Source organism: Miniopterus natalensis, chromosome 8 (genome assembly GCF_054644295.1).
Source record: "Miniopterus natalensis isolate mMinNat1 chromosome 8, mMinNat1.hap1, whole genome shotgun sequence".
NCBI lineage: Eukaryota > Metazoa > Chordata > Mammalia > Chiroptera > Miniopteridae > Miniopterus > Miniopterus natalensis.
The window spans coordinates 77,011,779-77,025,793 of NC_142088.1; the positions used below are offsets into that span (position 1 = coordinate 77,011,779).

General features: G+C 44.8%; 1 protein-coding gene and 1 non-coding gene across 10 annotated transcripts in view; one reads left to right on the plus strand and one right to left on the minus strand.

The window, feature by feature from the left end:
- The window catches only part of CLASP1 (cytoplasmic linker associated protein 1), a 267,488-nt gene that overhangs the window by 170,985 nt on the left and 82,488 nt on the right, over window positions 1-14,015 (minus strand). For all 9 annotated transcript variants that reach the window (XM_087819914.1, XM_087819916.1, XM_087819919.1 and 6 more), the window contains 5 exons: window positions 11,738-11,816; window positions 10,159-10,262; window positions 9,239-9,330; window positions 7,876-7,951; window positions 2,517-2,614 (listed from right to left, as the gene is read on the minus strand). In XM_087819914.1, the coding sequence (XP_087676040.1) occupies window positions 2,517-2,614; window positions 7,876-7,951; window positions 9,239-9,330; window positions 10,159-10,262; window positions 11,738-11,816 (449 nt within the window). The remainder of the gene's footprint in view (window positions 1-2,516; window positions 2,615-7,875; window positions 7,952-9,238; window positions 9,331-10,158; window positions 10,263-11,737; window positions 11,817-14,015) is intronic.
- Window positions 12,359-12,482, plus strand: LOC148092644 (U4atac minor spliceosomal RNA). The gene has a single exon (XR_015714951.1). It is a non-coding gene; the product is annotated as a U4atac minor spliceosomal RNA (small nuclear RNA).

Consider the following 14,015-nt stretch of genomic DNA (forward strand, 5'->3'; position numbering starts at 1 on the left):
CTTCTTTCACTAGAGCAGGTTTTTAAACTACCAGCCTAGTTCTCCAAGTATTGTGTATTCTAGAATATTACAGTAATGGCTATGAAGCATATGGGTCCATTTTGCTAGGATTACCTTCTCCACTTGGTTCAGAATTTTCTGGAAAGATTTTTAGGTAACATGAGATAGCAGAAACCCTCACTCCTATTCACAGAGGACCAGCTCTTCTGTAGCTTTTTATATATTTTTAAAAAGTATTTGTCCCTGGCAGCATGGTTCAGTTGGAACATTGTCTCGTACACCAGGAGGTAGTGGGTTCAATTCCCAGTCAGGACACATACCTGGGTTACAGGTTCGACTGCTGGTTGGGGTATGTATGGGAGGCAAATGATTGATGTTTCTCTCTCCCATCGATTCTCTCCCCCACCCCACTTCCTCTCTCTGTAAAAATTTTTTTTAAAAAGTATTTGTTAATAGAAGGAACACATGATATGCATGCCTGGGAGTCTGGAAGAGAAGGGTCTCACCCCATCTCTGGCAATAACTGACTCTGTATCTGAGGGTCCCCACATTTAACAATTCACTAAGACAATTCACCATATAGTCATACTCACAGCTATGATTATTACAGGTAATAATAAAATAGTAAAAGAACACAAAGAAAAGCCAGCAAAGGGAAAAGCTGTGTGGGGTGAAGACCAGGGGCACCAGGCACAAGCTTCCTAAAGTCTCCACTGGTGAAGTCACACAGCACTTGGTTAATTCCCCTGGCAATGGGTCGGGAGGGACATGTGAAATGAGGTCTACTCACTAGAGTCTCAGTGCCTGGGGTTTTTATTGGGGCTGGTCACATAGACACCCTCTGCACAAAATGTCAGACTCCCAGAAGGAAAGCAGGTGTTGAGCATAACACCTGGGCAGCAGGGCAGTGAGCCACTCTTATCTCACTCTTTGGGAATACTGGGAACCCTCCCCAAATCCAAGTTTACAGACACCAGCCACAGCCAACTCTGCAGGCATTTCCACAATCGCCTCAGGCCTGCTGTGTCTGACTCCTTCCTGCACCCACCTCTGTAGATCTGTTTCACCGTGTCATTTCCCCGGATGCACTGGCTCACTACAGCAACCTCTGAACATGATACAGGAATCCCACTATGTAAGATGATCCCTTCCTGGCCTAGGCCACCATGAGATGAAGAGCAGGGTGAGGCCATCCTTGGAGCAGGAAAGAGTCTCACTGCCTAAGGCCTGTTTTCCCAACAATGATCGTGACATCATCAAACAGCCCTCTCCCTCCAGCCCCTCCTCTCCCCCCATCTGTGTCCTCCAATTTTGCCCAAGAGATTTAGTACTTCTGTCTTTACGTTTCTCTCTCACCATAAGTGTTCTCACTATCCATTCAAAATCTGGGAGGCTGAAGTTAATAAACCATGGGCATAAAAGTTCTATTCTCATAGATTACCTTTTGTAATGAAGAGCAGTTTTATTCCCATCTCACTATCTTGTACACAGCTCCAGGACCATGGTGAGAGCGACACTGGGGTCAGATAGGACTCGGTAAGAAAGAAGTATCGCCCCACTCAGCTGCTCATGGAACCCCTATCTTAGAGTGAGGGGCCCACTTCTGTCACATCTAATTAAGGGACATCAAGGCACATGACTCCTGTATATTTCAATATTCCATCCCATATTTAGGTGTTCTGTACTCTTTTATAAAACAGGATAAAGAAAATTAAAAGGCGAGTCAGAGAACAGGGCTTCAAACTTAGCTCTGACTTGTTAGCTGTGTGATCTCACTTCATGTCTCTAGGCCTCTGCTGTTTCCGTGGCTACAATGACAGGCTCTGACAAGCTGCTCTGTGAGTCCAGTCCACATCTAACTTCCCGGGGTTTTCAAAGTAATTCCTCCCTTAAAGGAATGGGGCAGGGCAAGGAGTTTAGAATTCACTTGATGCAAGGTTTCTGGATCACAGTTCAAATTATGGACATCCAAGTATCCATTATTTTTTCAATCCTGACACAACAGAGACATCTGTGCACTCAAGTTGCCTTGGATCTGATAAGATGCTGATCCCCTTGCATTGACTTCTATGTGGTGAGACTGACACTAATGAATAGAAAACTACCATTTCAAAGATGTTTTCCAAACTAAACTCATTCTCAGAAAGGCTCCATTCATTCAAACAAATATATTCTAAGCACATACTATAACTAGGTGCTGTGTGTATACAATATACAGAACCATACGAAACAAAAGAATGCTGACTTTTCAAAACCGATCCATTTTAAATAGGCTTCTAAAATCAGGACATGGCATGGGGCTTGGCTAGATGTCTGGGTGACAGTCTTACTTTTGAGGAACTGGAATGGGAAGGGACCCCTGACACATGATCAGGAGAAGATCTCCAACCGCCAATCTGCTAACCATACATTCTTTGAATAAAATTATCAACAAAATAAGTACTACAAACCAAAATGTTAACTGAAGAAGAATAGGGGGGGGAAGATCAGAAGAAGGGAAAAAAGGCTGAACTCACCGGGACTGTGGCAATCCTTTTTTACTGAGATCTGCCCTCACACGTTCTCCTACATGTCTGTAAATTTCCACTAAGCTGTTTATTGCTGCATCTCGAACCTAGATGTAAAAGAAGAGATCTTACAGCTGCTCAGTGTCACCCCACAGCACTTCCTGCTGCGACACAACAGGCTACACACCACCCCAAGTTAATCACCAGTTTACCAATGCAATTGTGAGCACAATCCTTTCTAGACATTTGACCAGATGAAGCCATGGTTAAGGTTTTACTCTGTAAGTACAATTCCAAAGAGTAAAAAAAAATCTAGGTCCCATCCCTACATACATATTCAAGCCCATATCCCTTAGTTTTTTTCATTCTTTAAGATGATGTCAAGAAACTAGACTTTTCACGGCAGCTTTCCAAATTAGAATACACTATAAATAAATAACTTATACTAAAAACAGAACACAATGTGTACTAAATTTGGGTCACACTCTTAGTGAGGAAGGAAAATGGGTAGTACTGGCCATACAGAGCCCTGTATTCAAGCTCACAAAAGCCGGCTAGCATGGCTCAGCAGTTGAGCATCAACCTAGGATCCAGGAGATCGAGGTTCGATTCTGGGTCAGAGCACATGCCTGGGTTACGGGCTCTATCCCCAGTGGGGGGTGTGCAGGAGGTGGCCGATCAATCAATGACTCATAGTTGATGTTCTTATCGCTCTTTCCCTCTCCTTTCCTCTCTCTGAAATTAATCAAGATATATTTTATATTTATAAAACAAAAAGCTCATAAAAATATTAAAAATGAAAAGGGGGGGGGGAATTCATGGTCCTAGAAAGGAAATGGGAAAAATTCCATATATTCTACATTTAACACAGGACAGGATGTAATAAAAAACATTTTACACAAGAGTACAAAGAGCTCGTACAGTTTAAGGGTGGGAACAAGCACAACACAGGATACCAAGAAATGTTTTACGAAGGAAGAAGGAATCACAGAGAGCATTTTACCAGGTAAAGATGCAATGAGACAGGTTACAACTGAGGTACAACCTGTACAAAGGCATGAGAGCAGCGTGAACAACGTGGGCTGAAGGAAGAGCAATAAGCAGCCTAGCCAAGCACAAATACAAACTAAAGCAGCAGCAATAAATAAGGCTCAAGAAACAGAATGGAATAAAAAAGAAAGAAAAAGAAAAACTAGGGGAAACCTGAATATGGACTGTCTATCAAACATCATTTTATCAATGTTAAATTTCTTGAATGTGAAAATGGCAATATGGTTATATAAGAAAATACCTGTTGTTAGGAGAGGCACACTAAAGCATCTAGGAGTAAAAATATCATGTCTACAAAGACACTTTCAAATGGTTCAGAAAAAAGTGTATTTCTGCCTACCTTCAAACCCACCACAAACAGAACCCTAACATTACAGGCCATTAGGACTGCAAAAGACAAGAGAACTACTTGCTGGGCCTGAGTTGAAAACTTTATAGAATCTGAGGTCTTTAAACCTACAACCATCCTCACAGGACCACTGTGGGCTGTGACACAGAGGAGGGCATGGAGGCTGGGGAGGCTAGCCACCAGCTGGTCCCACAGCAGATAAATGGCCTAGTGGGGAGCTAACTTCCGCCTCTGAATGCAGGCCCACACTCTTCCCACCTTACAACACTGCCTTCCACTGCGGGAGGTCAAAATAAGGATTCCTATGAAGCCTAAAACTCAAGGGAGGCCTCACCTCCAGGGAAAGGGTGCCTGTAAGCTGATGGGAAGCCAAACCTACCCTGTCCTCGGAAAACAGCAGCACAGACCCAGCTAGCCTGCCTCAGAGAGCAGGTGCCACAAGACCTGCCCAGACTCAACGGGGCGCCGTGTGCACTGCACTGCCGATGGGGCCTAGAGCCCCCCTCCCCACTTCTCAGGTGTTGGTCAAGCCCTGGGAACAGGCTGTCCTCCCTTTCTCATAGCACTGTCAGCACAGCCCAGTCCAGGTCCAGCTGCAGGGAGCACTGAGACCAACAGTCTTCAGACATTTTATGATGCTCTTAGGCTTTAAAGATGTGCATCAGGCTCCTCAGCTGGAAAAGGGCCTTCCAATTGTGTATGTTGTCTTAGACAGCAATCAGCCTTTGCTAGAGCCACTGTCCTCGCCAACAAGCACAGGCCTTGTTCCGCAATCTGCACTCAAGGGAGGAAACTCTGTTCTCATATCAGGAGGTAAATCTCCTCAGTGTAACATAGAGGCCAGGGATGTAATTCTCAGCAGTGAAACCTGATGGGAAGTCTGCAGAAAACTTCAGGAACATGTGTCTTCACCCTTGCAAAGAGAAATGCAGGACACTAAAAACCATGAGACACTTACAGAAAAATGGTCACTGGCAGGGTACTCGATGATATGAGAGAATTACTCATTCCTGGTGGACAGGAGGGATAATAGTGTTAAGGTTATGTTTTTGAAGAAAGAAAGAGTCCTTATCTTTTAGAGTATTTAAGAATTAAATGAAATGATATCTAAGATTTGCTTCAAAATATTGAGATGGGGAAGGAAAAGAGATGAAACTAAACTGGCCTTGTCTTAGTAGCTGTTGAAGCTCAATGAAGGACACGTGGAGATTCACTGTCATTCTCACTACTCCTACCTAAGTTGGAACCTTTCAGTACTGAAAAGGAAGAAACACAGGAAGCACCAGGCTTTCATCTATCAGGCCTGCAGCTGGGCTGTCCCTGGCTGTGCCCGAGAGGAGAGCTGCAAAGGACAAAGTCCAAAGACTGAGACAGTCTCTGGGGAAATCACTGTTTACCTAACAAACCCTTGAGTCCCCTCCACATTCTCCCCACTGCTCTAGCGATTCTGAGTCAGGATTTCAGTTACTTGGAGACAAAAGCATCCTAAGCACATACTCCATCTATCTACCTGTGGGCCACTCTGGGAAGCTTCTGAGGGCCTTCCAGCTCTGAGTCACTCTCACTCGGCAGTCAGATCAATATCCAAATGAACTCGCATCCTCGAAGGCAAGAATGTCAGCAGAGTTCACACTCAGTGTCAGCAGCCTCCTGCAGAGCAGGGGAGCTCTCCACACTAGAACTGAAGGCCCTGGAGTGCAGTGGCAGCACTGCTAAGACACAACTGTCCCCTCTGGTCTGAGACATAAACAGCTAAGAAGGACAGGTCATTCAAATAGCTGTGGGGTGTCTACTCAATCCTACAACTTCTGGAAGGCAGTCCTGGGACAATGATGAGGCAAGTTACAGTCCTGACCCTCAAGGGCCAGAGACCAGCAGGAAAGACTAATGAAAAAGTTAAAGGCAAGAGCACATAGGAGCAATGATTATGTGGATCAGTACCAGAGAAGCAGATGGAAGTTTCCTGGCAGGAGGGGTCCTGCGAGATGTTGCTGTTAATGCTGTGCCTGCACACGTGTATGTGCTGATGAAACACTCCAGAGGCAGACATGAATATACAACTAGCCTGAGCACTTGGTCTGGAAGACTCTGGCTCTGTCTGCTCAGATTGCTGGCAGCTGCCCAGAGAGCACCCACCTCATTTTACCTTCCGTGTCCATCTCTCACAGGCCCAGTCACATCCCCTGTGAGGCCAAGTAAGGAACTACATTAGGAACAACTAAGTTCAACTAGTCAGGCTGGCTTTTCTGTTCTACTAAAGGATACCAAGTGGCAGCAGCAATCTCCTCAAAGTGTGACCTCTGTAAAGGGCTTTTTCCACAGAAAACAAAAATGGAAACACTAAAAAGGGGAGGAGGAAGCAACGCAAATCACTTGGTAATTTAGAATTTTTAAATAGTTTATTTTTAAATTGATGTTGAACATAAGGTATGATTCCATAAATAAAAATATCTAGAAATTGTATTTCCAATGTTATATATTTTTAATGAAGGCTGAATAAGAGGATGAGTGGAAAGAAGTAGGCACCAGCTGGGGAGACGGAGACAGTGGGGCAGTGAGCCTGAGAGGCCAGGGACAGAAAGAAAAGCAGCAGCAGAGCAGCAGCAAGGGGGTGCAAAAATGCACCTGGGGTTAAGAGTGAGGCTGAAGAAAGGATAAGACAATGAGTGGGAGGTGGCCCTGGGGCCGGTGAAAGCAGGGGACAGTATGGCATAGGCTCCCTGGAAAGCACTTTAGCAATCATCAGTGAGGCCTGTTTGGCCCTGGCCAGGAAGTCAGTTGGTCAGAGCGTCACCCCCTTACGCCAAGGTTGCAGGGCACATACAAGAACCAACCAATGAATGCACAAATAAGTGAAACAGCAAATCAATGTCTCTCTCTCAAATCTATCAATAAATATTTTAAAAATAAAAATAAATAGTGCCTGCACACGTGTATGTGCTGATGAAACACTCCAGTTGTTTACTATACAACTATTTGGAAAATTTGCATTCCAATTTTCAGCCCCTTTATCTAATGAAGTGTTTTCTTTTTTTCTTTTTAAATATGTTTTTATTAATTTCAGAGAGAGGAAGAGAGAGATAGAAACATCAATGATGAGAGAGAGTCATTGATCGGCTGTCTCCTGCATGTCCCCTACCGGGGATCGAGCCCACAACCCGGGCATGTGCCCTGACCAGGAATCGAACCGTGACCTCCTGGTTTATGGGTCGACGCACAACCACTGAGCCATGCCGGCCGGGCATGAAGTGTTTTCTTAACAGTCTGTATGAGCTAATATCATATAGACAACTCGGCAATGAACAGAACTAACTGAGGTGGGAGCTGCAGTTCTGCCGCCCAGACTTGGAAAGCTTCCAAACGGCCAGGTACCAGGTCACAGGTTACCAAATTCTCTCCCACCCTTTACGCTCAGGAAGTGGTGCTTTGTTTTCATTGTTTTTTGTTGTTGTTCTTAATTTAGGTAAAATTTGCATAAAATATCTACAGTTCTTAAGGGTCCAAGGAGTTTCCACAGGTGTACACACCAGTATGGCTACCACTCAAAGTAAAATACAGAACGTTCCCATCAGAAAAGTTCCCTCAGCCCTTTCCAGCCAATCTCCCCCACCCCACAGGCAATCAGTGTTTGACTTCAAACAGCATCGGTCACTCTCCCCTATGCCCACCCTCTTTTGGCTGCAGAAGTGGTGGCCAGAGTGATATGATCCTGGAGGCTGGTCTGGATGGCAACACTTTATAGGTTCATGAAGTCTCATCCCCAGGTAGAGAAGAGGGCAGGCAGAGTGGACCACAGTTACCAATGGTATCTTATAAATGCTAATGGGCATTAATGCTAATTATCTTAAACAATAAGCAGGGTTGCATAGAGATGAATAAAGTCCCACCCACCTATCAGGTGTACACAGAACACCAACACGCATCTTAACTGTCTAAAACCAATGATCTTTCTCATGTAAACACACTCACCTGGCTGTTTGGATCTCCAAGTAAATTACATATATGTGGCACAATCTTGCTTAGTGTCAAAGTATGTGCTCCAGAGCTGAAAACAAAAGGAGTATTTTATTACTGGTGAGAACAAAGAAGAAACAGAAGCCACTCTGCCCACACTCACCCCCTCCTCTCCATCCCCAGGGCCCTACTGCCACCTCAGACCCAGTGCTCATCTTCCCATCTTCCCCATCTCTTTCCCATCTGGTTCTAAAACAAATGTGCTCGGAGGCCCCTTTGCATTGAGTTCAAAACCATTAGTGCTTCTCACTGACATGTCCTCTCCCTGGCACTAGGGCTCAATCCGATCTGGCCCCAAGTCTTTAAGGCCAAGCCAGAGCCCCAGCTTTTCCCAGTCTTGCTTGCCTCCCATATGGCTGTCTCTGCGTTACTGTTGGGTCATGTGATGGTTCCTATTTTGCCCAGCCCGGCATACTCAACTAAACTGGAAGTGCCTTGAAGGTTCTCAATTCTCCATCTGTGCACAGCACGATGCTACAACTGACATTCAGGCAATAAGAGCTGAATGCAAAGACTGATAATGTGGTTGCAGAGGATTCCAACTAAACAGTGCCTGCTGAGAATATTTATTCACAATGGCTCATCGTCAATAACTGCTATCACAAATACCCTTTGTGAATTAACACTCTCTGGTAATCTGGTTGCTTCGTCAGGACAAATTTCTAGAAGTGAAACTATTGTGACCAAAGGCTAGAAACATTTTTAAAAGCTTCTCATACATATGGCCAAATTTAATGGCACTAAAGAGGCTGGCACATTAGGAGGGTCAATTTTACCTGGTGATATGTTATAATCCCAATTTTGCTTTTAAAAATAATCTAACTTTACAGGGTGGGATAAAATGCACCACAGTTAATATTGAGTATCTGAAGATGCAAGAACTATAAGTAATCAAAATGTTCTTGTATACGTAAAATTTCTATAATACAATCAGAAGATGAAGAACCAACAATGGTTGCCAGAGGTTAGGGACTGACTACAAAGGGGCAGCGTGAGGAAGCCTGGGGTGATGCACAGGTTTGTACCTTAACACTGGTGGCAGTCACATGGAACTACACGTGACAGCACTGTGCAGAACTGCACACATGTGTGACTGGAGGAATGTGAATAAGCTCTGTGGACTGTGTCAATATCAATTTTCTGGTGTTGTCATTGAATAGCCAAGATGATGACAATGGGGGATGATTGGGGCGGGGTTTTCACAGCAGCTCCCACTATATTTCTCTACAACTTCCTAAAATCTATAGTTATTTCAAAATAAAAAGTTAAAAATAAAAAAGCTTAGCCAAGGAAACCCTCAAGACCCACCCAGACTTACGCATTGAGAGTGGCAACGAGACAGACACATGTGCCTTCCCGAGTCCGGAAATTCTTGTGCTTGAAGCCTCCCAGCATTCGGTCCCACACGTACTGCAGATGGCAAAGGACAGGTGAAAAGAAAAGAGGAGGAGACTTCTGCAGACTTTTTTTAATATGGGCCAAGAAAAGAGGGACTCTCAACAGGTGTCAATAAGTTCCAGCCGCTACCAACCCATTTAGTCATCTTAAGAGAATATAAAAAAATGGTAACTTATATTTGTATATCAAGTTAAATTTTTTCAAAACACATTCCTTTATATAATTGCATTTAATTCTCCCAACAACCCCAAAGGGAGGTATAGCTGTCCCCATTTTATGGGTGAGGAAAGGAAGGCCGAAAAACATTGGGTGACTTCAAAGATCAGATAGTCATATTGCTCTCCCAGCCTGGAACAGCTGTCTACACCCTATCCACAAGTCAAACATGCTCAGCTTTGAAAGCCAGTCTAGTTTTTACCTTCCCTAGTAAGAATTTTTCTGATAATATTCTCCCTCCCCAACAATGTGCAGTTGGATGCTAGAAGGCAGGGCTGTATCCCTCTGTCCCAGCAGTCCCAGCTCACTAGCAGAGACAAAGGCTCCAGCCAGGCCTCCTCCTAACACCCCAAATACCTTAACTGCTCTTTTCAGAGAAATATAGGATCAGTTACATAAATGAGCCCAAGTCTATGGATTAACCAAGCACTCAAGACCCATGTTAAGTCCACTAATTTATTCAAAATACACCCTTTGCTGCTATTTATTATTTATTTAAAGCTATGAAAATTTTCATCTGAAATACACCAGGTTATAAGAAATAGTTTTTCTACATGGAGTAACCCACTGATGTTAGGGGAGCACACACACATCGCTGGCCACAGTATGCCTCCCTTGCCTTACCTGGGGATTAGCAGCTTGATCCATGATCTTTAGCAGCAGAGTCTGGTCTTGCTCTCTCACAGAGTCTTTAGCATCTCCCAGTCTGTCTATTAAACTTGGCAGCACTGGAAATCAAAATGCAAACTGATCAAATGAACATCTGGTGGGGAGTGCAGTGCAGTCACCAACTGTTGATATTTCAATTAACTGGGAAGATAAAATCCTGGCCTAAATGAGGTCCATCATCTAAAACCATAGATCCCTATAGTACTCCTCTCCTTGTTAAAATCCATGGGAACTACTTAAAGAATCAGCAAAATCCTTTTTGCATGGGCATAATATTTGCCTTCTTCTTTAACGTACCTTCCTCCAGCCAGTTCCCAACATACTTTTATGCTGGTGAAATATTAAAATGGGTGCCAATAGAAGACCTTTGCAGGAAAGAATCAATACAAATGGAATTCAGGTAAGAAAGAAGGACTCCAGCGTATTTGGTTGGGTGTAGAAAGAGCAGGCACTTATGGCTCAATCTACATTTTGTCTCTTTGTGTTTTAATTTTACATAACACACATGCATGCTTATCAAACAGAGTCCAGCTTTCCCATGCCTCCTCCCCATGCCTGGGCGTGGGCCATTGGCTAGTGCTGCAAAGGCACTTGCATTCCAGGTCAGATTCTTTTAAGAGTCTATGAGCCTTTCTTTCACAAGAAGTATTCCTGAACAATTCAGTTAATTTAGGAGGAAAATGAAACACTATTAAAATATCAAATTTCTCAAAGTAAGGGGATTTTTATTTGTAGATGGACAGTTAATGCCAGAATGGGAAAAGAATTCTTGACCTTATCCAAAGGAGCACACTAGCCATAAAGTAACATACTACTCCTGTACCCACTGAATCAGAGACATCTATAAGGAAATGTCTGCACACACAGATCTGCTCAGTGCTTATGCTGTCACGATAAAATCCCAGAGGTCAGGAATTCAAGAGATGACAAAATCATCTCTAGATCTAGAAAACCTGTGGTTTTTATTTCATTTTACTGACATTGTTTTCCCTTCAAAATAAGAGAGAGATCACTTAATACACACTTGTAAATAACATTTACAATCAAACTGAAAACGGTAATACCAATAACAATCATCTGGGGAAAATATGACTGCATGGGATTTGCAGGACCTCTCAAAGAGGAAAAACAATGCCTCTCAAAAGGGAAGGGTCAGGGACAAGCATGACTGGCCAGCACTAAATTAGGACAGCTAATGTGTACAAGAAATAAAAGAATTAGTTCTGATACTTCGTATAGGAACACAAATGTTGGAAGAAGCCCAAGGAAAGGCCTGGGGGGCGGGGTCCAGTAGGGGATGCGGCAGAGCCGGAGGCAGAGGTCTGGGGAGAGCCCGGGGGGCGCAGGCGGTGGGGCAGCCCCAGCAGGAGGCCGAGGACCAGAGGGGCGGGTTAAGGGGTGGGGGCGAAGCAAGGGTGCGGGCTGCGAGGGCTGGGCACAGCTAACGGGGGGAGGGATTTGGGAAACTGAAGGCAGGCTGGAGGCGGAGGGAGGAGAGTCTGGGGAGCCGGCCCCGCACTTGCCCACAGCTCACCTGTGCCAATCTGCGCCTTGAACCGATCCTGCAGCCGGGTGACCAGCGCGGACAGGATGTCCATGCCCAGAAGAGCCACCTGCAAGGAATGGGAAACACCGGGACCCCGTCAGTGGCCGGCCTCCGGCCCTGGGCCCTCGCCCGCAGCTCTCGGGACGCCCCCACATTTCTGGCCCAGGCGCTGTCCCGGAGCCCAGAGAATTAAACTGGTTATCAAGCGGAGGGCTGCTCTTACACAAAGAGAGCCCTAGACAGTTTTAAAAGGAACTGGCCGGTGACGCAAAATGAAATAAAAAGCCACCAAGGCCAGAACACATCCTGGGAGCGAGCCGCGGGGTGTGTAAGAATAAGGCGCAGCCCCGCCCCCTGCAGGCCCCGCCCCGGCGGGAAGAGCATATGCAAATTAGCTCGCTGCCGGCGCGTGGCCTTCTGGGTAAAACCCAGTTGCCTCTTCGCTCCCGCAGACGCCTCAGAACACAAGGATCGGAGGGTCGCGCCTGGAGCCGCAGTGAGTTTCAGTGCCCCAGCCAGCGGGCGGCCGGGCCGGGCCTGCACGGTAGTCACCACAACCCCACCAGGTGTGGGCCGGCCCCGCCAGCGGCCCCGTGCAAGCCGCGCGCAACCATCCTTTTCTTGGGGTTGCGCTACTGTCCAATGAACGGCTAGTGAGGGCAGTACTGCTAACGCCTGACAACACACGCGCATCGGGCGGGCTCTGCCTTGCCTGGGTGCAATTTTTGGAAACCTACAAACCCACTTCCCACGACTACCGAGTTCCAAAGGAATTGCAGCTTCGCCCACTCAGCGCTCCCGCGGCCTCGGGGCCTGCGGCGCCTGTGCTGCATTAATACTCGCGTCTGTGCGGACCCATCCACCCCCACCCCCCGCGTGTCGCTTTGACCACTTCAGCGCTCAGCCTGACTTGAGTCTGTCTTGGTTTTGCTTTAATTCATCTTGGTCACTATAGTCCACAAGTTTAAATCTTAGTTTTACAGCTGAGCAGTACTCCATTGTGTAAATGCACTACAGCTTTTTTTAATCCACTCAAGCACACTTGGGCTACTCCCATATATTGGCTATTGTAAACAACACTGCAATGAACATAGGGGTGCATATATTTTTTTGAATTAGTATTTCAGGTTTCTTAGGATAAATTCCCAGAAGTAGAATTGCTGGTGGGCATCTCAAATTTTAGTCTCTCACAGTTCTACTTTCTTACACTTACTCAACCTGGTTTGTAGGCTGCATGTACACTTCAAAATATGAGAATAACTCACTTCAGAAATATGCCTTTGTACTTCAACATGACTTATTATTAGACTACTTAATCGTTTATGGAAAGATTCATCAGCCATAATAAAAATGATGGCAATACAAACCTGAAGTAGTCATACTCAGGCATATAACTTCAGTAAAGGCTTATCGTTTGTCAAACAAGCCCTATCCATTGTTTCTCTGCATCTTGGTGAACACATCTTTGAAATAGGTGTAACAACCTTAAGAGAGCACATAATCTTGTTAACTGGAATAGTTCCTGTAATCCAATCCCAGCCTTGCTTTCTCCCACCTCCATGTAATCTTATGTTCCCTCCTCAAGTCCAAATGCATAAAATAATTGCAGAACTGTTACTCCAGAGCATTTGATATCTTGCTCCTTGGCATATATCGTCAGTTATATGGTAATAAAAAAATCTCTATAGGTTGGAATATTTCTTATATTGACAAGAGTAAAAACAGTACTTCACACTCATATTGTATTCTATTGTTTTTAAGGCACTTTTGGGTGGATCTGAGTAATTTCACAATAACCTGAGATGTAGACTGTATTATCCTTATTTTGCAAATGAGGAAAATAAAGACCAAAAGGTAGAGACTTACCAAGTCAACAAGTTCAGACAGTGACCAAACTGAAAACAAAAGGAAGCCTCCTAAGTCAAGGCCATTTGCAGTACAGCAAAAACACAGTATCACAGAATCCTACGTGCATAGTCTTTCTCTTTCCTTTCTAGTGAGCTTGAGACCTTGAGCAAGCCACAATACTTCTCTGTTAGTACTACATAACATCTTAAGAGCATTCAGCTCTAAACTTTTCTGGTGCTCTGAGACAGAGTATAGAAACAGGTGCAAGGGATTTATAAATAAAGATCTGGGGTAGAATCCCAGCTATCACCCTGGCTGGCCAGCTGAGTTTCAAATACTTTATCAGTGAAACTGGAACAATAACACATTTACCTTAGGGAATACACATGAGGCTAAGAGTTTTAACAAAATGCCTGGA